The 25,111-nt window shown below is 42.0% G+C and overlaps 1 protein-coding gene across 1 annotated transcript in view; it reads right to left on the reverse strand.

Moving 5' to 3' along the window:
- Positions 1-2,788: 2,788 nt before the first annotated feature.
- LOC115375849 (receptor tyrosine-protein kinase erbB-4) overlaps positions 2,789-25,111 on the reverse strand; it is a 149,487-nt gene continuing 127,164 nt past the window's right edge. Inside the window, exons 21-27 of the mRNA XM_030075430.1 lie at positions 18,154-18,315; positions 14,614-14,689; positions 14,165-14,311; positions 9,347-9,444; positions 8,193-8,363; positions 5,025-5,310; positions 2,789-3,621 (exon numbers count right to left, since the gene is read on the reverse strand). Of these exons, the coding sequence (XP_029931290.1) occupies positions 2,789-3,621; positions 5,025-5,310; positions 8,193-8,363; positions 9,347-9,444; positions 14,165-14,311; positions 14,614-14,689; positions 18,154-18,315 (1,773 nt within the window). The remainder of the gene's footprint in view (positions 3,622-5,024; positions 5,311-8,192; positions 8,364-9,346; positions 9,445-14,164; positions 14,312-14,613; positions 14,690-18,153; positions 18,316-25,111) is intronic.

Raw genomic sequence — 25,111 nt, forward strand, 5'->3', positions numbered from 1 at the left:
TGTACTGGACAGCAGTTTTCTAACCCAAGCAGAATGGGAAGTGCTGATTTATTATTTATATGAAATAAGCTGCTTTTCCACCACATGCTATGGCTCAGCTCGACTCTACTCTACTCACCTTTTTTAGCTTTCCATCAGGCAAAATTTGTGGATCATATCTAGTACTTTTTTTGGTATCACCTCCATCAAGGTTTAAAGCGAGCTGAGCTGATACTAAAAGGTGACAAGAAAACACTCCGGACCACTGATTGGTAAGAGAGAAATTGTGAAGCAGTCATTTAGAATTGGTCTTGTCTAAGTGTGGGATAAATTTGGAGCGAGCTGCAGCCAATGACTGGAACCGCTGTAAACGGCCTCTGAAGATATAATAGAAAACTTTTCACGCCGATTAATTTTGAAAGAGTTAGAGGGGAAGTGGGTAAACTCCAGCAGTCGGCCGACCCATGATGTGACTTCACCCAGTCAGTGAGTAACTTCATCACTCAGTCAGTGATGATCATCTTTATTGGGGATTTGTTGTCTCAAATAATCCAACAGTCTTAAACTGTGTACTACTGTGTTGCAATCTTGGACCAAACCAGCTTAGCCATGCGGAAACAGCAACAAACACCGGCTTCAGGCTGCACACAGGAGCAACAGAGGCTACATCCGCTTCTAATGTGTACCAGTCTTAGCAATCATCAGCATTTTGCAGTAAAATTTCATAGGATGGGCTGTAGGCAGCCACATTTTTATAATACACTGATACTTGTCATGTTCCTTATAACCTGAAACACTGACAGTACAATATAAACACTGTTTTCTAACAGTCATTTGGCACAGGTTTGGATCTCACAACAACTGCCAGAACATCACTCCCCGTGAATCAATGGACCACAATCCCCAACTCCCCCTATGCAGAACATCAAGACAGCTGAGAACAAACCATACCTATGAAAAGATCCCAGAATAGTGATGCTTTTAGGTCAAAAAACACACCTGCAAATAGTAACTTTTTCAGCTTATTTTCTCAATGGGAAATCTGAGGAGCCCATGGGTTACAAAATTTGCTCAGCACGTATGGTATAACTGTGTAAACTTTTGATTCAAGCGAGAAACAGTTGTGTGTTTTGTACCTGGCAGCGCTGATTTGCTGGAGGCCTCGTTTAAGTTCAGACGAGTGTTGTGTCTACTGATAGTTAGTAGCCGTGCAGAAGGTTCGTAGCTGTTTGACCCCATCTTCACTGAATTCTCCCAGCCTCTCTCTCTCTTCCCCAGCATGTCCCTACGGGGCGAAACTGGCTCTCTAATATGGTAACACACACACACACACAAACACACACACAGATGCACACTCATCTTCATCATGTTCGCATACACACTAATGGGCATGCAATCTCGTGCGCACACCCACATGTACATACACACAAAATTGTACTCTGTATTTACTTTGCTCTGCTGGTGCTGTCTTGTTCATTCCTTGAGGTCTTCATTAAGAGGCTTGTCTGAACTTTCTCTCCCCTCTACAGCTCTGCAAATATTTTTTTTTATTTTCTCTCTCTTGCTCTCTTTCTCTCCGACCACCATTTTGAGTTCAGCTGCAGAATGGATGGTTGTATTGTACGATTCAGCAGATATAGCGATTTCCCTAATTATCCTCCTGTTCTCACAGCAAGTCACTTTTTAACTCATCTAATTTAGCTTCACAATCCCAATAGGAAAGCGAGTGTATAAAAACCTATGTCTTTCATCATTGCAACCAGTGTTTATAAAATGTTTACAGTGTGTTTTTCCCTTATACCCTTTGGCTTAGAGAAGCTTTTTGTTAAGCCTTTCCAAGCAGACAGTAGTCACACACACACAAAAAAAAAAAAAAAAAAAAAAAAAAAAAAATACAGCAGTTGCCCTGTGTTGTTTAGGCAAGTTTAAAATAAATGATGGAACTGCAAATGTGAAAAAAGGGTTCTGTATACTTTTGGCCATCACAGTATCACAGTTACAGTATAAAGATGAGATGGGCTTCACATATCTGATGGGAATTTCTACAACATATAACACTATAGGCAAAAAAATTGAATATGATTGAATGATCAACTTTCAGTGCTCCTTCCTTCATGTGACAGGAAGTCAATTTCCTGAATAACCCTTTTTGTGTTCAAACACATCAGTCTTTTTCCTCCCTATTTTTGTTATTTCTCCTTGCTCTACAATGTCCTTCATAACGCCAGTGTATTTGTTCAGTCTCTTGGCTCATTTGAGACACTCCTGGCAGAGCAACATCCATATTCAGACCTTCATATTGCAAAAGAAAGACAAAAAATCTTGTTCCTCGCACAAATCTGACACCGCAGTGGTTGGCAGTGAGTTCACCTAAGAAAAGGTCCCCTAAGTCAAATCCATCCTGTTTGTCACCCTGGTGGTCTAACTTGGTGGGATAACACAGTACATCCACTGCTGTGTGTTATAGTCATTCGTATGTCATTCGCTGAAAACTGGCTAACCTTTTATTTTTCCCCACACACTGCACACTCTCAGAGGCTTGGAGCACAGTCTCTATCTACAGAACGTGAATGGACCGGATTAGGTGGAGTGAAGGTGTGCAATTCTGAGTTGTGGGTCAGTTTGGTTCAGTTCGGTCCACCTCTTTCAGGTGTAGCTACAGTCTACAGCAGATGGCACGTTGTTTGGAAAAGATTCGAGGAGGCTCTGGTCATGGCTGCTCCCCTTCTGTGGGACAGTGAAACCGGAGAAGACGAAAGGTTGTCGGAGGCAAGAGTCAGATTGAGGAACATCTGTCGCGAGGAACGATCTAGACCACGGTGTTCCGCTGCCGGTAGGGCGGAGGTGGCAGGATGGCACCAGGTTTCAGAGAAAACTCGGACAGGTACTCTGGGTTTTCAGCTACTGCCGGCCGTATGTGGCCGTTCTGCTTGTAGAAGAGCTTGGCATTGGTGGAGCCTCCCTGGGCGCCGTCGGGGGCTGCCTGGCTAGATGACTTGGGTGGCAAGCTGTGCTGCCAGTACTCTGGATTGTCAAAGGTCACCTTCAGCTTCTTCCCACTGGCTTTGCCTGATGACTGCCCTCCATGCTTCAGCATGCTGGCAGGGTGGGTGGTGGCATGGCTCTGGTAAGCTGGCAGGCTGCCGTGCCCGAGGGGGGCCGCAGCGGACAGGGCACCTGGCTGGCACGCTTGGGCAGTAGTTCCTGTTTGGCTCTGGTTGACAGAGCTGCCACCTGGATTGCCAGGTTGTCCTACGGGTTTGACAGCGTGGTGGGTGTGCAGGATGTGTGCCGGCGGGCCGTGGTGGCATGTCATGCCAGACGGAGAGGGCTGGGCCGTGGAAAGGGGGTAGTGGGGCAGCCCGGTCTGAATGGTAAGGGGGAGGTGGCAGCCTGAGGCTGTGGCTGAAATGGAGGAGGAAGGCTGGGTGGGAAGGGGCAGACCGTTTCTTCTCAGGGCTTCCAGGCCAAGCTCAGCGGGACTGTGGAAGGTGTTGAGGTAGAGGGGCTCGTTAATGTACTCATCCTCTCCTTTGGGCTGACTGCTGGGTGTGCTGTGGTAGCCCGGGTTATCCAAGGCATGGATCTCACCATTTTTACGTCGTGAGACAAACGGGTTCTCCTCAATCGGATTCAGGTATTCTGCAGCACAGATAAGAAAAGGAGAGGGAAGGGGGAAACATGGAGAACAAGACAGAGTGTGCGAGAGAGAATATGTGAGTAAGACAGACACAAAGAAAAAGTTCCAGAGAAATTGATCAAAGGAAAGAGAAAGCACAAGAAATAGAGATTGAGAGAGAGTAAAGGAAGAGAGACCATTTGCTAATGAGGAGTGAAGATGGAGATAATAATGGTGATAATGGTGGCCACTCAGGACCAGGGGGGCACCTTGCCAACATTTCTTTGGCACAGGAAACTCCATCTGCCCGGGGTGAAAACGCCAGCAAAAGGACCCCTCTTCACCGCTTCCAAGTACCATAATAGTGGGGTGCGCAGCCTATTGATTTTACCCACTCCTCCATTCCTTGACATTGCATCAGATGCATTTTGCTTCAGGCTTTGTTATATTTCGAGCAGCTCAAAAATCAAAGACGATAGTGCAAAAGCCTAGTTGATGGACTGAATTATGATCAAAGCCCAAACATGACTGTGTAGTAGCTGACATACACTACTGTCCACAGAAACTCTGTGGGAATTTTAATCAATGGAATGAAATGAAATGAACAGATAAAATGACAGGCACAATGACAGACAGAATATAGTACAAAAGATTGTATTTACTCTGTGAATGAGAAAAGAGATAACAGAATGGAACAAATGAAATGGAAAATAACTTCCTCTCTAAGTTGATGAGCAGTATGACTAAGGCTCCCTGCATCAAAAAATGACTATGTCATGTGTCAAAACAGTATGAGAGGTGGAAAAAAGGGTACAGAGGGTAGGAATTCAATAAATACATATGCAAGACATTTGTTTTACATTTAAATTGTGTGTCTGTCTTTTTGCAGAGCAGGATCTTCCAAAGAACACAGGGGAGTTTGTGGCATACTTGCTGCATTTCATGTTTTCATTCCCATTTTGCTGTGGTCAAAAGGTGATTTCAAGTTCGGGTACACAAATTTCTCTACTGCACCTCACTGTTTCCAAAAAAAAAAAAAAAAAAAAAAAAAAGATATTTGTCTACAAATCATCTCTCTTCTTTAATGACTGGTAAGTAATTGATAAAATTAGTAAAATGAGTAATTTTACTGGTGGATTTTCACACAACTCCCATAATCTTATTTGCATTTCTGGAAGAGTTATATACGTCAATGCTATAAATGCACCGTGGGACTCGGCAGCATCTGCTCTTGTTGTCCTTGTTTTTTGCTTTATTCATGTGTCCTTTGTTTTCTGTAAAGCACCCTCCAACAACCGTGTTTGTTAAAAGCCCTCTATCAAATTAACTTAACTCGACTCTGAGGGCCGGCACTAACTGAATCCTGTGGCAACTCCATAAATACACAATCAGTCTCTTAATAGCTGCGCCTTGTGTTTCAGCTTACCTGAGGAGCTCTTGTCCTTCATGGGGGTCATGTACCCATCCTCATCTGTGTCCGCTCTGGGCCCCCTCTCCCCCAGGAAGATGGTGGGGTCAGCACTGTACCTTTGGCCCCCGCTGTCTTCCCCCCCAGCTCGGCTGAGGCTCTTCTTATGCAGCGTCCCGTTACAGCGTTGGTCCTCCAAGGCCGGCCCCTGGCCCCCCGTGGCCTCCTGGGCCACACAGGCTGGAGCGCCTGCTGTGGAGCCCTCCTCGGGGCTTGGACCACCGTCCCGATAGCCAAACTGGTTCTAGGGTTCAAGGGTTGGGGATGGAGGGGTAGTAAGAGCAAAGAAAAAAAAGACACAATATGAAGTTATTGAATAACAAATAAGGCTGTCCAGCTTACCTATTATTTATTTTGTGTAAACCATTGTAGAAAAGTTTAATTTGTTGCATGCTAGGTCATCAGATTCACACTGCCTAATTATAAGCTAATTGGAGCTTGTAAAAAAAATACACAGATTGACAAGAACCTTGTGTATTATCAGAGAGTTGATAACCTATGACACCATTAAGTTTAAGAGACTGATGTCCTTATGCATGTTTGTGTCTGTATAAATCCATTCCCAGTCGCAGCAAATGTGTTTGCCAAGATTACTTTCTTTCCTACAGTAATCATACTTGTTAATAACACATAAAGAAATTGCTTCACATTTGAAAGTGCATATTTGGAGTTTGTTTACTGTAGGTGGTTCAGATAATCTTTCTCACCTCTAACAAGCCACACTGTAATTCACTGGACAAAGAGAGTTCTTTGCTTCCACCTGCCCAAATGAACCAAACCAAAGGACTAAACACGCAAGAGCTCAATGAAACTGCTACAAACATCGAATATTTAGTGAAAGGTATCCAGCTTGCAAGACTATGCTGCAACAGACAGGAAAAAAAAATCTAAAATAAAGTTGGAGTCAGAGTTATGTCACCTACTGTGAGAAAAGGGAGACATTTAACCCATGAAGCTGCCTGTTGCAGGTAAAATTCTCCAACAAAGTTCTGTGGGTGTAGTCATCAGCCTTAAGGGGCCAGCAAGGCAAAGCTACAATTCAAACACCTGCACCTCAAAAAAGAACAAAAAAAACCCATAAGAAAATACAAAACATGACATCTGAAGCGAAGGGTTTCTTGTGGTGCTGTTTTGACTTGCCGTGGGCGATTTCACCCAGGCTTACTCTTGTGCACTACTCCCAACTCCAAGCACTACAGCGGCAATTACAGGAAGCAGAGCTACAAAACACAGCATAAAAAAATAGATAAATAAAATTAACATCCTGGGGTTTTATCTGTCCACCTAGTTCTGCTCTCTTCCCTCCACTGCCCCCTGCAATCAACTTTCCCCTTCTCCAAACCTTTCTGTTCATGCCTTCTTCAAAGCCAGTCATTATCCTCTCCTCTTTTCAAGTGAGAGTGTGAGAGCAAATCAGCCCAGATTAGATAGCCGTCTGCATTGTGTGGCATCTGCCCTGCAACCTAAATAACTAACTTCCCCTGGCAAAGTCAGCGGACGGATTTTGACAATGAATTCCATTCCCCGTCTGGGCATGTCGGGCTTTTGACTGCATAATAAAAAAGAGTTTCAGCTGGTGATGGGGCCGCTGACCTTGAACATGCGGGACCCTGGATGGATTACGGTGTGTATTTTTGAGTTATGTGTGTGTATGTGTGTTTGTTGGGGAACAAAAAGCTGCCGGAATTGGGCGGGTCACCGGGGGCAAATGTACATAAGATACAAACTCACGGGCGAGGAGAGCGTGGTGCATGCTGCAGAGCAAATAGCCAAGCGTGCGCTCATTGTGTCTAAGTAAACGGCCCCAGAATTTTAAGGGAGCGTCGGTTATTTACTCATGAAGGGCCCAGGTAATGAAACCTGGGGCCTGGGGAGCCGGTGGATACGGAGCCCACATTCAGTCACACACGCTGGGATGGAAATGATGGAGATGGGCTATTAGCAGAGCGGGAGCGCGAGGACACATGAAAAGCATCACTGTATTAGAAGTACTTAACCACCTTGAGCACTTATGAAGGACACTGACTTGAGCAGTTTTTGACCGGTTATAGCCCTTAAAAGAAAATACAGTATAACACACTGAGGTTTGAACTTGAATCAGCAGTCTTTCAGTGATTTTTTTTTTTTTTTCCTGAAAAAAGTACAGCTCATTAACACACTTGGGGATATTAATTTATGTATGACTACTGGAATTTGGGATTAAATTCATATTTATGCACTTAAAAATGCTGTTTTTCAGACCACACTACAAAAATATAGCCATTTTAACAAGTCATTTAGACTCATGAGCAGAGTTAAAATTGTGTTTTTCTTAAAGCAAGGTAAAAAAAAAAAACAAACAAAAAAAACTGCGAGTGGGATGAGATGATGTCAATAGTTTCCAACACTCAAACATTTGTATCCAGAATTTTCTTGAATTCAGTGCCATTTTCTGGATATATTGGTGGGCAGATCTGCCTCACTCTGTCTTGTTTTTGCAGTGAATTTCTGTCTACAGTCTTTCTCTATAATGTTTAAGATTAAAATGAATGTCAAGGTAAATCTTATTATCTCACAAATGGGGAATTGATTTGATCATTGATAAACCTAAAACACAGCAAAACACGGTGTGTGACAATGAAACCAACCTGAACCAGCTATCTTAACTATTCAAATTTATGCCATAAACTGCCATGTCAGTACATAAATACAATAGCTAAGTATTGCACATTACCACTAATGGCCTAAGTCAAAGAGCATCAGAGCAATATGCATTATACATTTTAACTGCCATGGGCACAAATAATTTTTGGTGTCTTGTTCTGGTTTTATGTTGTAGAATTCTGGCTTTTGTATTGTTGCAGCTACAGCAGTAGGGTATTATATAGGGTGTTATGTTATAATACAATCACATTTAAGGTGTTTCATTGCAAAATTAGTTTCCTGACAGGGCATATTCTCTCAACACAAGCATTACTAGCATGATTATACTGTAAACTATTACGCTGGATGACACTATAAACCTTCTGAAGGCTTCCAAAATTGAAACATTTTAGAGGATTGTGGTTATTTGTATGTTACTAAAATAGATGTATAACATTGTTTTGTTAGTTAGTTTGTTTTTTTCTATGTTAGCAGGTTTCTTACTCTGTTAGAGTCGACGCGAGGCCTGGCTGTGTAGGACGGAGGAGCCATATTGAAAGCACGAGGCACCAGGTACTCCTCAGCATCCATGAAGTCCTCCAGGTCCTCCTCATCCAGAAGACTCTGGAAGAATTTACTGTCGTTGGGGCTGGGAAGCTTCATGCGGTCGTCTCCCTGCCATACACACAGTTTGCATAAACACATGCACAAATAACCATACGTTAACCACACACAGACAGATGACAGTAGCAGCCAGCTGTTCAGTACAAAATGTGTCTAAAGAAAGTCTTCTGAATCTCATTCTTCTACAACCCTACCGAGGTAGCATGAGATAGTTTAATTTGTGTCCAGCACAAATCAACATACAAGTCATTTTATTTTGTGAACTTCCATATTTTAAGACAGTGTCACCTCTACAACTAAACTAAAGATTCAAAACATTATTTAACTTCAAGACCTTTGAAGCCCTTAAGCTGTAATAATAAAATTTCAATTTTTTAAGATGCTTTAAGACTTTGAGAAACTGCAGAGAAGTTTATTCCATTTGTAACTGTTCAGTAAATTAAATGCATTTGGCGACTGCACTTGCAGTTTTTACTTGCTTTATGGAAAACAAGTGTTTAAGACCAAATATGAGCTTAAATACTTTGTTATAATGAAATTATTTTTGCAGTGTTTTCATTATGTTTCATTAACTGCAAAACCAAAGTAAATCAGGGTGTCTGCAGGTCCTGACAATGTCCCAGGATGTCAGACAGAATAAATTCTACAATCCAGGGCCTAAAAGGTCTTGTATAATAGATAAATGAAGCATTTTAATACCTGATTTAAACTTAAGAGGTTTCTTGTTATTTTTTTTCCAGTGAGAAATCAGCGCAGTAACACCAGACTCCTCTGATACTGAAAGGTCTACTGCTGAACACACAGTGACCGGCATTGCAAGCATCTTATTAGGCCTTAAAGTTATTTTGATGGAACTTGCAGACACACTGGAAATAGACAAGTCATATCCACTCAGCAATGTTCCACAAAAAAACAAAAACCCAACGTGCTTTTCAGTCAAACACTGCTACAGCGACTGGATTAGCGAAGGGTTGCACAGGTGACTTTCTTAATCTCCAAGTGCTGCAGGACTGAGCCTGTTGGGGTAAACGAACCTGAATGACCAGGTAGCGCTGGGGGTCACGGGCCATTCTGCAGAACTCGGCAGCCAGCTCCTTGAACTTAGGCCTGCTGTCGGCGTCAATCATCCAGCCTGGAGAGGACAGGGGGTGATAGAAAATGGATGGAGGGGGAAATAAAAGGAGGCAAAGAGCACAACAGGGCGTTGTGGGGAAGGGGAAGAGAGTAGAGGAAGTGATACTGTCAGTACTGCAGTTGTAAGTGCAATAAGGAGAGTTGAGTAGAGTATATATGTGTGTTTGTATTTTCCCTGCAACACTCTGTTCTGGAATTGTTGAGTAGCCTTGCAACGTATCGATTGTCCACAAAATGGTCTAATCTTGTAGTTTCTCAACCGTTAGCTTAACCTTTATCGTGTTTTTTTTGTCTCGCTCTGCCGAAGATTACTGTTGATTTGCTATTGCTTTGGCAGTTTGTCATGATTCAGTTTCAACAGTTCTGACCTCCTCCATCCTCCTGTGTGTTTGTGTGTGCAAACATAATAAGCAGAAAGGAGAAATTGGTGTGCACATTCACCGCAAGCTGGCTTCAGGTGCAAGATAAATAAAGATACAAAAAGGAAGGATAAGTTCCCAACTGATGCCTGAGGCTTTATGACCAAAAAGCGTGAAAAAGTACTGGGAGCATAATTTTCAAGTATGCAGATGTGCTTCTTTTTAGTTTTCAAACATAATAAAATTACATTTTAGGAATATCACTCCAAACTGAACAAACCATATTTGCAGGACAAGAAAACAGAAGGATGATACAATCCCATTTATTCCCAATGCTAATCAATTTGTTTCCAGAATTTTCTCAAATCAAGTGTCATTTTCTTGATATCAGTGGGTGGGTCTGCCTTATTCTTTCTTTTTCTGTAACATATGTCAGGAAACTATATTCCTAAAAAAATCCCTGAAACAAGTGAACCTGCATTGGGAAATGGATGGATGGTAAATCAAGCTTGCGACTGGAAAATAATCTTATTTAGTAAATTAACATTTCATTTCAGTTTAAATATTGCCAGTTAAAAAAAGATCAGCTATAAAAATATGTGCAGATCTAAGAATAGAGTTCATGCTTGTTAAATCTGTGTAGGCTTATGAGTTAAGCCATGTGACCTGTTTAAATAAATAATATATAGGCCTTTATCTATTGACATATTTGTCCATTACAATCACAGTCTTCTACTGCTGGAAACTGGGGGTTACATCTGGGGGTTATGTGCCTTGCTCAAGGGCACCTTCTTGGCTTTAGTTATTGGACCACAGGAGAGTGTTTTCATTTCAGTGACAAGGCCACTTTCTTCTCCTCTAGGCTAATACTGCTCGAGCAAAACAGGACGTGTATGAATTTGCTGATTTCCTTATGCTGCTTCTGTTGCAGTGTCTAAGACTCCAGGGATTCCCAGAAAAAAAAAAAAAAAGTGGAAGAGCTTGATTTTACTCCTCGCTGTTAGCACAATCACAAAATGAACAAGGATGATGACAATTCCCAATATCCCCACTGCTGTCACCTCAGTACATTTATGCAACTGTAAACCAAAATCAAAAGTACAAATTTTTATCAGGGGGTAACAAAATGAAATGTGGGATTATGGTATCCTGTGCATCTGTTTTGGAGATAAAGTCATTTTTCATTCATACAAGCCGCTGGTTTTTCCAATACAGTTTATAGTCTGCATCACTTGTTGATCCAAAAAATGGTTCCCCTTAAACTCTGACCCTCATTGCTGTCATTTCACCTGCCGCTCTCATCTAATTTCCACTTCCAACGCCCCACGCAGGCACATTACCTAAATGAGGTGTAATTACTCCAGCAATCAAACTCCATTTCATCTCTACTGGGATGTGCAGTGTTATGGCGAATCAAATCACAAACAATGGCTCACAGTCAACATGTAATTAGAATTAATGTGACCAATTGTATTTTTCCCCCTCTGGCTTTTAATAAGGTAACTTGACCCTCCCATAAGCTCGACTCAATGCTTGACCTGCTGGCTAATTCTGATGCTAGCTTCTGTTTTTTTTTTTTTTTTGGAAACAGTAATCACACTTTACATTTCAGTCTCTTATTCAGATGAACTTACAGTGAGTGCAGCAGGAGAATAAGCTTAAATTCCCAGATAACCCAAATTGCAAACAGCCAGTAATAGGGAGCACAATCATCTTAGTGCTGTTACATTTGTGCAAAGCATTAGCAAATGAAATAGAGAAGAAAAGGGGGAGAGATAGAAGGTAACCAATTAGTAAGTAGAGATGCAATATCATTCAGTGAGGGAGGGGCTGGCGTGAAGCACCTTTTTATGGCTTTGTTCCCACTGCAGGGCAAATGTGATTTGATTGTCACATCCAATTTTTACACCGGCTGCCCAAGCCTTAAGTTAAAAGTGACCACATCTGATCTGTTTGCTCACTTTTGCTGGCATATTGCTGGCACACTGGTATCCATAGTAACAATGCAGACATGCTACAATGACTAATGTGGGACTTTTGTTTTGTTTACAAGCAGCTCAGAGGAGCATAATTAAAGTTTTGCGGTGGGTTTTTTCTGTTGCTCTACATATGAGCGATGTTCACAATTTAAAAAAACGTCCAGACCAAGTCATTTCGTTTCATGTTCAGTCATACAATCTTGTTTTTGGGGCCGATCAGCCCACTAGAATCAACAAAAATTATGAGAACAACTTGATTAGCATTGGAAACGAGTGGCATTTTCTCATCCCACTGGCAGATTTTTGCACTTGTTATGAGGAAAATAAGATTTAAAATTTTAAGACACAATAGGACACTAAATGTAAGACGTAGATTTTTTGAAGTGTTTCATTCAGACTATACAGATCAGATTTGAGCTGCCGGTCTTAACATAGCCGATGAGTTTTCTGCTTATAACAGAAGACGGGGAGCGATACTGCAGAGGTCTGCGGACTTCAAGAGGGAGGTTATTCAACTCTTTCGGAGTTGAGACCCGGTGGAGTGATGACCAGGCTGGTGCCGGGTTGGGAATAGCCAAGCAGCCGGTAGTGGCAGAACACCGAGTGTGGATTGGCGTGTGAGGCTGGGACGCTGCCTGGAAATATGGGTGGGTGGATCCCGTCACAGCAACCGTGCACGCCAACACTGGGGTTTTGAATTTAATATGAGCTAGAGTTGGAGAATTTGGGGGATATGAAGAGGGAGGCAGGCGGCAGTGTTTTGGATGAGTTGTAGTGGCTGGAGGGAGTTTTTCGGGAGGCCGGCTAGGAGGAAGTCGCAGTTAGTCCAGATGGGAGATGACATGAAGAAGGATTTGGGCAGTGTTGGTGGTGAGGAAGGGTCTTACTGAAATGGGTGTTGTAGACCATAAACCAGCAGGAATGGCTTGTAGCCGCAATGTGGGTCTCGCCTGACAGCTGGTAGTCTAAAGTCACAACGAGACGGTCCCTCTGTTTTTCCCTCTATTTCTCTGTCCCATTCTGTGAACACAAAATCCCTTTGTTTCCGCTCCTTCTGCCCATCTCTCAGGCCAATTTTCTCCACTTTGTCTTCTCTTCGTAAAATCATCTCTCTCATGAGTGTATGTGTGTTTTCTGTGTTGGAGTAGATATGGGGCGAAATGAAAACTTCACAACTTATTACAACTATTACACCATTAGAGTTCAGTCTTCACAAAGATTTGAGTCGTAGTTTAGTGACTCATTCATTCATTCATCTTCTAAACCGCTTATCCTCACTAGGGTCGTGGGGGGGGGGGGGGGGGGGGGGGGGGGTGCTGCAGCCAATCCCAGCGCACATAGGGCGAAGTCAAGGAAACACCCTGGACAGGTCGCCAGTCCATCGCAGGGCAGACAAACACTGACATTCACACACACAGGGGCAATTTAGCTTCTCCAATTCACCTAACCTGCATGTCTTTGGACGGTGGGAGGAAACCCATGCAGACATGCGGAGAACATGCAAACTCCACACAGAAAGGACCTTGGGTGGGAATCGAACCCAGGACCTTCTCACTGTGAGGCGACAGTGCTAACCACTGCACCACCGTGATGAAACATGCAACACAAGCAAAGAAAAATGTGTTATTGATGATTAGTGCCACAGACATGTGAGGTAAGCCACCATGTGAATATGGCAGATAAGCGCAAACAGCGACCAAAAGAGACATTCTTCAAGTTCCACAATGCAGGGTTAAAACACAACCATATGTTAACAAATCAAATGTACATTTTGCATATCAGAGCACAACGGTAGCATTTCTTCTCCCTGTATGTTGCTTTTTCTTTTTTTTCTTTTTTTCTTTCTTTCTTTATTTTTACATTCGTCGAATATTAACAAGTAACATGTAGATAATCATAGGAAAAAAGCCCATTCACTTACCCCAAGGCCCCTATTATTTTGTAATTTCATTCAGGTCATAAACAGATTGGTTGGACATCTTTTTTTTTTTTTTTGCTTTTCCTCAGTACATTCAAAAATGCCTCAACTGCCCCTGCTTTCACTCCATTAAGCCTTGCGACAGATATTTCTAAAGAGAGGCTATCTAATGATAAATGCATTTGTGCAAAAGAAGAGAAGGAGGGTTCTGGCACCTAGAGTCCAACATCTTTTTGGCTGCAGTACAGCCTGCAAGCCAAACATATTTTGGGATCTTAGAAAAGCACAGAGCGCTGTCATGTAACACATGAAGGAGACTTGACTGGCTGGTGCCAACTTTGGTTGATGCTCGACAGTATGTACAGACAAACTAACTGTCGGATACTGTTGGATATCATGGTTTTTTTGTTAAGCCAGTATTTCCGAGTATGAGTGTGTGTATGCTTATGTGTGTTTTCTCACATTTGACCATGACCATGTAGACATCTATGGTGCAGATGGGCGGCTGGGGCAGACGCTCCCCTTTCTCCAGGATGTCTGGGATTTCACGTGTGGGGATCCCGTCGTACGGCTTGCCTCCAAACGTCATCAGCTCCCAGATTGTCACCCCTGGAGCGAGGGGAGGAAGGACGGAAGAAAGGAAGGAAGGAAGGAAGGAACGTGGGGTACATAGAAAAATAGAGAACAGAGAGAGAAAGTCAAAGAGTCAGAGAAATTCAGAGCAAAATATGCAGAATGACACTGCTAAGGAGGCGAAAGAGTGAGTGGGAGACAGACAGGAAGTGAAGGAAACAGGAAGTCAGGTCATTTCCCTCAGTCCTCCCACAGCTATGAGCATAAGAAACAGTGACGTCTATGCAGAGGGATGAAGAATAATTTAAAAACAATTTATTCTAATGTTATGCACGCACCATAGCTCCACACATCACTCTGGTGGGTGAACTTCCTGTAGTGGATGCACTCCAGAGCCATCCATTTAATAGGCATCTGAAAAGAGAGAAATGAACAGAGAGAGAGACAGAGGGAGAGAGAAATACTAAGTAAATGAGGCTTTATTTATTCACGACCTAAACTACATGTGAAAAAGTCTTTACAATTGAATGTAACACAATGTGAAATAAGATCACAAAGAAAAGGCACAGTAAAAACAAAATTAACCTCTGAAAATGTGATTTTACATTCAGTTTCAGAAAAAAAAAAACTGGGTGCAGCACTTCATCACATGTATATTGAGTGAAATATTCAGAGCTAAGATGCCATTGTTTTATGGCTTCAGCATTACATCAAACAGAAAAATATCTTCACATCTTGTGCATCATTTTAGACACATTTTCCTGTAATTCAGCAGGATGTGTTTGGTATCTTTGGAAACCTTGGGCTCTCCACTAGAATTTCAAATAAACTTCTGTGGGTTTGATAAAAAGCTCAGACATGGAAGATGCATTTGTAATGAATTTGTATTGACAAAAACACCAACAGGACCGTCAGGGTCAAAGAGGTTAAGAAGAGTAAAAAATTGACTGTATCTCTCACTTTTTTTTTTATTTCACTTTTGCAGTAATTGCTTTGTTCATTTTGCTTATTGAAACATTCCATTAAAAAGAGATTTATTTTTACCAATAGTTTTCATTTATTTTTCACGGTAATTTTCAAATATAAAGATACTGATTATCATCACAAAATACCAGCTACTGGTAGCAACAGAGAGGGATAGAGAGAAGGATAGAGAGATGGAGGAAAGATGAGCAGGATGATAATAAGAGTCAAGATGCAAGAGGAAAATATGAGTATAGTGTTTTCATTTGTTTTATATATATATAATAATTTTATGTATACAGCACTTGTCAAAACAGAGTTACAAAGTGCTTCACAATCAAGAGCAATAAAAGACAAAAGACACACCAATGAAAGTTAAACACAAAGATACACAAAGTTAATAAAACATGATGATAGTGATAAAAATAAAAGGGATGGAAATAAATAAAAGCTGAAGATCATAAAAGGCATATTGCAAAAGTAAAGTTTAAGAAGAGATTTGAAAGATGATTGAGAGACTATCTTCCTTTATGTTATTTCACTCAATAGCTGCCCCATCTCTTAACCTCCCGTACGTGAGATATCCAGAAATTGGCAGTGCTTTCAGCCATGGGCTCAGTTTTGCGTTGCTCAATATTGCTCAAGTGCTGCGATTGATTAGCTTCAATCTAACCTGGTGATCATCGATAGCGAGCGTACGTTTTAAGATACTGGACAAAATTGTATTGGCCATTTATCTCACATTATCCCAATGGCAATTAGGTGTAGAACAGGCAGCGTGTGTGAAATAGCTGTAATAATGGCAGGCCCTTTGACATTCCTGACAAGGACGATGGCTCGTATCGCCACATCCTGACGATCATATGATTTCCATACTGACTGCAGAGGGGAATTTTCAGCTATAGAGCCCGCTGAGCGAGGCAATTATCTGGCCCAGTGCTGCAGAGCCACAGCTAAATCAAACACAGCAACCGCACACATATATACGCACATGCTTGAGCACATATAATGGCATGCATACACATATAAACACAGGCTGGTCGCTCAACATACAGCCCCCTCTTTCCTGCGGAAGCCTGACACACACTCTTGCTCTTCAGGGAAATGAACAGGAAGGGGGGAAATGAAATGCTTCAGGTTGGAGATGTGGCACAGGGCCTCTACTTTCATCTCTGTCGATTTATCCCCCATGGTGTGTCCATTTTTTCTTTTTTTTTTTTACAGCAAACATGTATATCTCCTGATAATAGCTCTCATTTATCATGTCGTCAGTGAGTACCAACCAACACAGCTTAGGGACAGCGGTATGAAGCGGCCAGGGTCTAACATATTAGGTTAGAAATGTTTAAAGGAACTACAGCAGCCATAGGAAACAAGGTAAATGAATAATTTATACTGCATATATGCAACAAAAACTTTTAATGCTCTACTATTAGCGGCGAATTGCAAAAACCACCATCTTAGCAAATCATTTTTGTGTGATGTTTAGTGTTGAAATCTTGTTTTTTATTAAAAAAAAAAAAAAGTAAAAAGAAAAATACCAAAAAAATCTGGAAACATGTTGATTAGCACTGAAAACAAGTGGGATTATGTCATCCCACTGGCAAATTTTTTATCTTGTTGATTGTTTTATCTGGTTGAATTTGACTAAAATTTGACTTGAATAGATTAAATGACTAGTTAAGATGGAGATTTCTTTTGTAGTGTAGCAGTTTGTCTAACACTCAGCATTATGTTTCTTTCCTGAACACTGTTCCTGTTTCGTGGATGTGGTTTGCTCATTATGGCGATGTTATTTCAAACTGGCTGAAGGGATCTGGGCATTCAACAGCTTGAAACGCCTGTGTGTTAGCCTGGCTAAGACCAGACTGGCCCTGTTCCACACAGTTAGCATTAGCCTGGCTACGTGTGTGTGTGTGTGTGGGGGTGTACTATGAAGTGGGGGCAGAACAACAAAACTCTTCATTTTCACATTTCAGAAAGTAAGTTTTTAGATATTGTACCTTTAAAAAGTAACTAAACCCCAAGCCTGACCTCTACTGGTGATCAGTAGGGTGCAGGTCTTTGGTGGCAGGTGATGTCACCACCCACAGAGAACAACAGGCTTCACACAGGTGTTGTTTTGGAGTTTAGTTGCTCTTTAAGATGCAGTAATTACTTTATGGTTTCCAATTGAACATATGGAGCAATGGACAAACCAACTGAATGAAAACAGTTGATCCATTGCAACTCTCAAACAAAGAAAAGAAAAGGGCCGCCTAGTCACTGTAATCTGGGCCCCCAAACAAAACTAACTGGATCTGCTGCAGCATTTGTCTGCTTGAATGAAGCACCCGTGAATGGTCCTCTAATGAACACTAACCGCAATTGAACAAAAGTGTTTTGCAATCATACTGACAGAAAAACAGAACAATGAGGCTTTCTGAGACACATGATGCATGTTGCCCTTCATTTTTGCCCTTCTGTATGTGCGCAGGAAGCCTGTTCACCTGTCAAACACACACTTGCAGAACAGATGTTAGAGAGAATTTACCAGCTTGAACAAATTCGAATCAAATAGCTATAATCTTTGTGTTTTTACAAGAAAGAGAACACTTTGTTCTAATTCTCAAATCAGACTGGATCAGACTGGATCACTCGTAGGAAAAGGACAAAAGCAAATATTGTATATGCAGTACAGAAAAGGTGCACAAGTTATTCAGACACACACACAGTTTCTCCCTTCCCCAGCCACCAGCCCTGACCTTTTGTTATATTACTTTTTTGTTTCATTTTTTATATTATATACTTTTTTAACTGCTACCCATGTCGAGTCGTCTCCCATTTGTCTCGTTGCCCTGAGTCAGGCAAGTCTAACACACACACACACACACACACACACACATATACACACAAACGCGCGCGCCTCCACTTACACCAACCTTTCCCCCGTCTGCATTGTACTCCTTCTCGTCAGCGTCCAACAGGCGCGCCAGGCCGAAGTCGGTAATCTTGATGTGGTTGGGTGATTTCACCAGCACGTTGCGAGCTGCCAAGTCCCTGTGGACCAGCCTCCTCTCCTCCAGGTACATCATCCCCTGAGACGGAGGGAGGGAGCGAAGTGGGTGGAAGGAGGGAAAACAGAAGGGAGTAGAGAAAGGCAAGAGGTGACAAGGTGAATTCCACATTTATCATTTCGTTTTGTAATCTGAACAGTCTCAGATAGGTGATGCAGTAAATGTCAGCAGATAGACAAAGATGTTTAAATGTACAAACTTTCATGATCATTACAAGTCAAAAATGTGACTCCTAGAGGGAGACAGAGACAACAACAGAGAGAGTAAAAGAGAAAGAGAGAGACTTTAACACATTTTAACAAACTCTTCCAACAAGCAAAAATGCAGTGGAATAACCCTTAAAGTCATAATCCCAACTAGGAAACTCTTTTTGTGTCCCAAGTTTTTCCAAGATGCAGTTTTCTGAGGTTGCATCACCATGGTGTTTGGCAGCAATATACAGCACGCCTTTAATGGAGCATCACAATAATTCAGGATGGGATGTCAGTCATTTAGTCACTTGATCCATACAACCTCCAACCAGAGGTTACCAGGACCGTGGTGGTTTGAATGAAAAAAAATCGCCATTTTAGCAAGTAATTTAGTAAATCTAGCACATCAGCCCACTAGTGTCAAGAAAATTCTAGAAACAAGTTGATTAGCATTGGAAACAAGTGGGATTATCCCTCCCGCAGGTAGATTCTTTAACATTGGATATGAGACTAAATGTCTTATTAAAATGAAGATTTTTTTTCAGTGTAACAGATCTGACTGGCTCAGTATTGAGTCTTTGCCTGCTCCCACCACAGCCTCATATTTAAACTCCTTGCCCCTTCCTCCAGCCTCCATCTCCATTAGCATTTTAGATTTCTCTACGCAGGCGATGTGTGTTTGTTCATTTGATGTGGCTTGCTGCCTGTTGTCATGTTAACTTAACAGTATGTATCTCCTTGGCTCTGCCGTGGGAGGTTGTAAGCTCAGTCCAGTCTGTGTCATTCTTGCTGTAGCTGTAACACTAACAGTCCCATGGCAACCACTTCAAAAACAAACAACAGTCCTATTATAATTAAAGCATGGTATAATGAAACAATCTCGGCAAATAAATCCACAGGCCAGCCTCTGAACACCCCCCCCAAGTCATAAATCAAGAGCGTGTTCCCATCACTGGCCTGCCTATGCTACATGGATCTGTCATGTACTTTACAAAATGAATAGCAGGAGCATAGCTGGAATGTCATATGAGCAGAGCCACACCAGCTAACAAAGGAAATGGTTTTATCTTGACGAGTGTCTTAGCTGAAAAATAATGACCAAAATAAATTCATCAAAATGCTTATAATGGTGGACTTTACATGGGTTTTTTATTTGCTAAAAAAAAAAAAAGTATGACTCTATTAACATTAGCTCAAGCTCTATACACTCAATCTTCCAACCTGACTGAAACCCAGCTTTTTGTCTAGTGATCTGCTCTGGCGATCTCTCATTTCAACAACAATATGAACAGAAGGCAGATGCCAATCCAAAAGATGGTGGGTTATTGGTAATGTATAATATTACACAGGTTACACTGAGGTTAGGATTGCCTTCCTAAAAAGGTAGAGCATGTCACGTATCATTGCACCTACAGTATGTGGGTCATAAATTAGTTGATAACGAACCCTATTTCACCTGTTTACACACAATTCGTGCATGCAATTTGGATTTTTGGTCTGTGTAAAAGGGGTATAACACTACCAGATATCACAACATCAGCAATTGCACAAAGAACAGTATTTTATGTCAGCCAAATAAAATCTTGAGGTGTCCAATATCCTTCCATGCTGTTTCTAAGATGGGTGACTCCAACATGTGGAGGTAACTCTGACCAACCAGCTGGGAATTGCCAACTCCAATTGTGAATGGAGCGCAGACACCAAGACACCACTGGCTGTTATTGGATGTGTTAGTTGTGCTGGGAGAATATGAGACTGTGCTGCATTAATATCAACTTCTTCTTGCAATGTGTCCAACTAAACTTGTTCAATCACAAGAGAGTTTGTTTCTCTGACATGTTGCCTCTGTGTCCCCTGTAATCAGGGCCATTTTCAAGATGGCTAGGCAGGGACAACAATGAATGTCCTTCCAATTTGTTAAAGTTGATTATGAACACCCGATGAGCAAAGCAGTAAGGGGAAAAACAACAAAGCCTTGAGCGGAGCAAATGGCAACTTTGTTTTGCAGCCTTAATTTGTTGCTCAATGGGTTGGATGTAGCAGGGACTCTTGACAGTCGCACAAAAACCCATTTGCACCTGTGTGAGTGGGCACACACACACACACACACACACACACACACACACATTATTCCACTGGCAGAAAACCAGAAAATACAACCACACACTAGCTAAAGGCACACTCACAGACACGCACACAAATACACCCTGTCTAACCCTCTCAAAACAGAAACACACAAGTGCCCGTGCTGTCACGTACACATACACACACACACACGCGTGCGCACGTTCCTGTGTCATCCGTGTGCACAGCCCAGCCAAACAGCCAGAAGAGCAGGCAGACAGGCACGGCCAGTCCAATTGAAGTGTATTAGACTGGATGTTAAACAAGTGGATGCCACTTTGCAGGTGGATCAATAAAAACACCTCGGTGAGGAGACAAGCAGTCATTGTACTCAGCAGACAATGAAGAATTTCAAACAGGGCTCCACACCTCCGCTGGTGCGAGAGAATCATTGCCCACTTTGAAATAATGCAGCAAGCAAAACCGGTGAAAATATATCTGTGTGTGTGTGCATACTGAGGCGTCCCGCACAAAGGGCTGAGAGAGGCAGATTGTGTTGAAATGCTGGCCGTGGCGAGCCGCCTTGTGCCGCCTCTCAGACGAATGTGAGGATAAATCGATAGTGCAGACGTCTGGCTCGCCGCTGGCTGAGCCCTCATCCATCATCCACCGGCCTCTCGCAGACAGACACACACGTACAGACACTCACACACACACACACACACACACACACAGTGACAAAGACCACCCGGAGACCACCTACACGCAAAAAAGACATATTTCAAAAGGGCATAAAGCACACTTGGTGACTCTCTCACCAAATCTTTCTATCTGTCTGTCTTTTTGTGTCAGTATTGCTCTTTTTCTTTTTCTCTCTCTCCACTGCCAGTTCATGACTTGACAAGTGTGGGGTGAACAGAGGTGCACTTCTTCCACTTCCTCATCCTCTGTCCCTCTTTCCACTTAAGCCATACTAAGTAGCTCCTGAGCTGCTTTCCTAGCTCTCCATAAACACCCAGCAGCCCTGCCAATATGAAGACAATGCAGTGGGACAAGGCAGGGTCCCCCCTTACTGAAAGTGTATTTAAAATAGATTACTTCTGGGGGCCCGGGCAGGCAATCAATAACAATGCTGATTACAATAAGCCCGAAGACGACTGCACCATGCAATATTTATCCCTGACGTCGACATCGAGAGGAATTAGGAATCGATGGCCCACACACTCCATTAATACACTTCGACTTATAGTGACGGGGCAATGAGGGGAGGCCATCGCCATGACAGAGGAACGTACAATAGCTCAAGGAGCCAATTAATTTTTAGCCTCTCTGGGGAATAAATGCCAGGGTCCCACAGGAGAATTTAGGGGCAGCCTTACAGTTTCAGGTCATGAGGGTCATGCTCGTTGTGCCACTTAAACCTTGCTTAAGTATTACAATCCCAAGTCTTGAGGAGCCTAAAAATATAATTGGAAATGTGGTTACATAATCCATATAGATCATCTAGGAGCCTGCATCTAAAACAACAACAACAACAAACAAAACAAAAAGAGCAGCTAATTAAACCTGCCATGGGTGAGTTTGGAAAACAACATAAGAATTCTGTCAGAACCAGCAGCCAAAAAGTGCAATCCAACCTCTTCTTCCCTCTCATGATGCTCTCAATAACCCATCTGTTTACAGCTTCCCACACAGAATACCTGAGTGTGATTGACAGGAAGAAGGGGGAGTCCCTGTCCTATTCCCAAGTGCTTCCCTGATTGGCTGGAGGGAGCGACATGCAGAATTTTCTTTGAAGGGTCTGTTTGTGAAACTTGCATTTCATCAAAAGAATTATGGACCATTCTTTTGTTTGAAGAAATTGTGCAGGATTTGAGCAAAAATAGTAATAAAGTCCTTAACTATTGCTTGCACCAGCCCAGATAAACAATGACTGAATAAAAGTATCTGCCTGCCAGCTCAAGAGCCGGTACATGATTACTGGTGCAATCACTTTGTGCTGGGTGAGCCATTGTTTTCCTATGGAGGGAGCAACTGCAGGACTACTTTGTGCGACTTTCCAATCAGATTAATACACCTTCATGTACAAAATGAAGGAGAAATTCATCTTGTGTTTTTCTTCCAGTTTCCAGAACAATCATTTTGCTAATAACAAGTATCTCCACTATGTATTTATTTATTTATTTTGTAAATTAGACAGGTAGCTTGTTATGCAGGAAATTCTCAGCGAGTGCTGGCTTATCAACAAACACATTAACATTTACATTCACATTTGCAAGTTTCTTGTTTGTCTCTGCAGAGGCCGAGTATGGGAAAAAAGGAGAAAAAAAGTGAAAAAGAAGACCTGAGAGAGAGATGCAGATCACTTTTGTGATGATGTGTTGACAAGTCTAACTGCACATCAGGGTGTGATCACAGATGCTTTTATTCCTTTGTTTACATTGTTGCATTTTAATTGTATTTGGGTCATTTGGGTTTACACACTGAAAAAAAGACTCAGATCTACCAATACTCTTTCCTACAATTTACCATTTCTAACGCCATCTTAACACACAACGAAATAGCTGTAAGACTCATTTAAAGGTATAGGGAGCAATAGCCAAAGTCTGCCAGTGTTTCTGTCAGTGTGTAATACAGTGTTCTAGCACCGCTCTGATTAGATAGAGCAATTACCTACCACTGGAGAAATCTTGATCCAAACCCTTCCCTCCACTTCAATGCGTACCGTACATGAGTTTTTAATCAAAACAACCAAGTGGATACGACGTGTAAGAGTGTGTGAATGAATGAACAAACAAATGAACACATGAAAAAGAAAAAAAAAGAAAGAACACAGACCTTTATGTGTCTGTTCACAAACAATGGCGTCTCTGTATTGAGCATAAACGCAGCGTATCTTAAGCTCGGGAGAGGTAACTCAATGACCCGACTCAAGCCTCAAAAAGGAGTCTAGAATTAATAGAGGGAAATACAAAACTGAGATTTCATTAAAGAACAGAATGCATGAAGGTCAAGAAACTCTTGACACTGGGTCATATTAGACCTGTGTGCACTGTCCATTTCCCACTGAGGAAAAGAGAAAAGGCTGAATGAATTGGACCAGAAGTGGTTACTGCATTCACATAGGAATGGCACAATGTGGAGAGCAGGGGAGGAGGGCCCAAGTGCTGGAGACAGCAGGCAAGCACGACTGAGGTAGAGAATATAATATATATGCTGGATGGAAGGCAGGCACAACACAGGCAACACGCAGGGTGACAACCACAACGGTCCAACAAGAGATACCCACAAGACTACACCTATGCATACACAAGGGAATAATCAGAAAGACAAGACACAGCTGGTGAGGAAGCAGAGACAGAAATTAGGGAGAAAACACTGGGGACAGGATGGACAAAGAGGCTGGAGACCAACGGAAGTAAACTAACAAGGCACAGGTGAAAACAATAACAAGAGTAACTTGGGGCAGGTGTGAAGGAGAAAACAAGCTGGGCAAGGCCAGAGGTAACATGAGAGACATAAAGAGCGGGAGCAAAATACAAACTACAAGAAACACAGAAAATGACCAAAGTCCAAAACAGAACCGCGACATGGAATTTACATTTAAAGTTTATAGTAACAAAATTCACTTCTGTCTACTCTTTGTCCAAGCCCTTAATGTGATGATGGTAAAAAAATGATCCGATAACTCTAAAACTGTGAAGAGAAGGTTTCCAAAGTTCATATCAGATCCCTTTAGCACATCCTGATTTGGCAGTGAGACAGTGGATTTGGCAGGAGCATATACCTCAAAGTCTGTGAAGCTATGAGACCAGACACTGAGATAGAGCCATGCAACTCCATGGAGAATGACTTGGAAAAGAAATATAAGGTGGCAGCGAGAAATTTCCAAGGTACCTGGCTCTACTGCCTGACCCAGAAGTCGCACTCAAAGTAAAATACCTGTCCCTCCTGCTCATGATCACATAAAAAAGATTACCATCTTGTAAAGTGATGTCATAAAAAAGCATCACAAAATAAACTTTACAGTTTTTGATTCACACATACTGTCCCCACATAACTCTTACCTTACTGCACTGAAGTCTCATGCAAGTGAAGAACTAAGTTCCAAAACACTGCATATCAGTTTTAGAAAGAAAAATGATCACTTGAAGCAATATTCATTATCGCATGAATATAGATGATTCAGCCTGTGGAAGCGCTATTTTGTCCCCAAAGGACACAAGTTACCCTCCATCCTTTCAAAAGTGCCTTCATTTGTTTTAATTTTGTGGCATCAATCATTTTGCTAATAACAAGTGTCACTTTCTAGACTGTCTCATTTTGGAGCAAAACTTCAATGTTAATGTTGATATTGGGTCAGATAGGATGAAAGGTCGTCGTCAGCTAGAACAGCAACTCTGTATTTGTTCAGTTCAGGTAAAGCCTCAGTTTTCAGAGGACATGTACTTGAACTCTGTCTTCAACAAAAAATCTACCCGTGTTTTTTGCCAGTAACTTTCCAAGCTTTCAAAGCATGCAGAGCGCTTTGTAAGCTATGTGCTACATAGGAACGTTAAGGT

Source organism: Myripristis murdjan, chromosome 2, assembly GCF_902150065.1.
Source record: "Myripristis murdjan chromosome 2, fMyrMur1.1, whole genome shotgun sequence".
NCBI classification, from domain to species: Eukaryota; Metazoa; Chordata; class Actinopteri; order Holocentriformes; family Holocentridae; genus Myripristis; species Myripristis murdjan.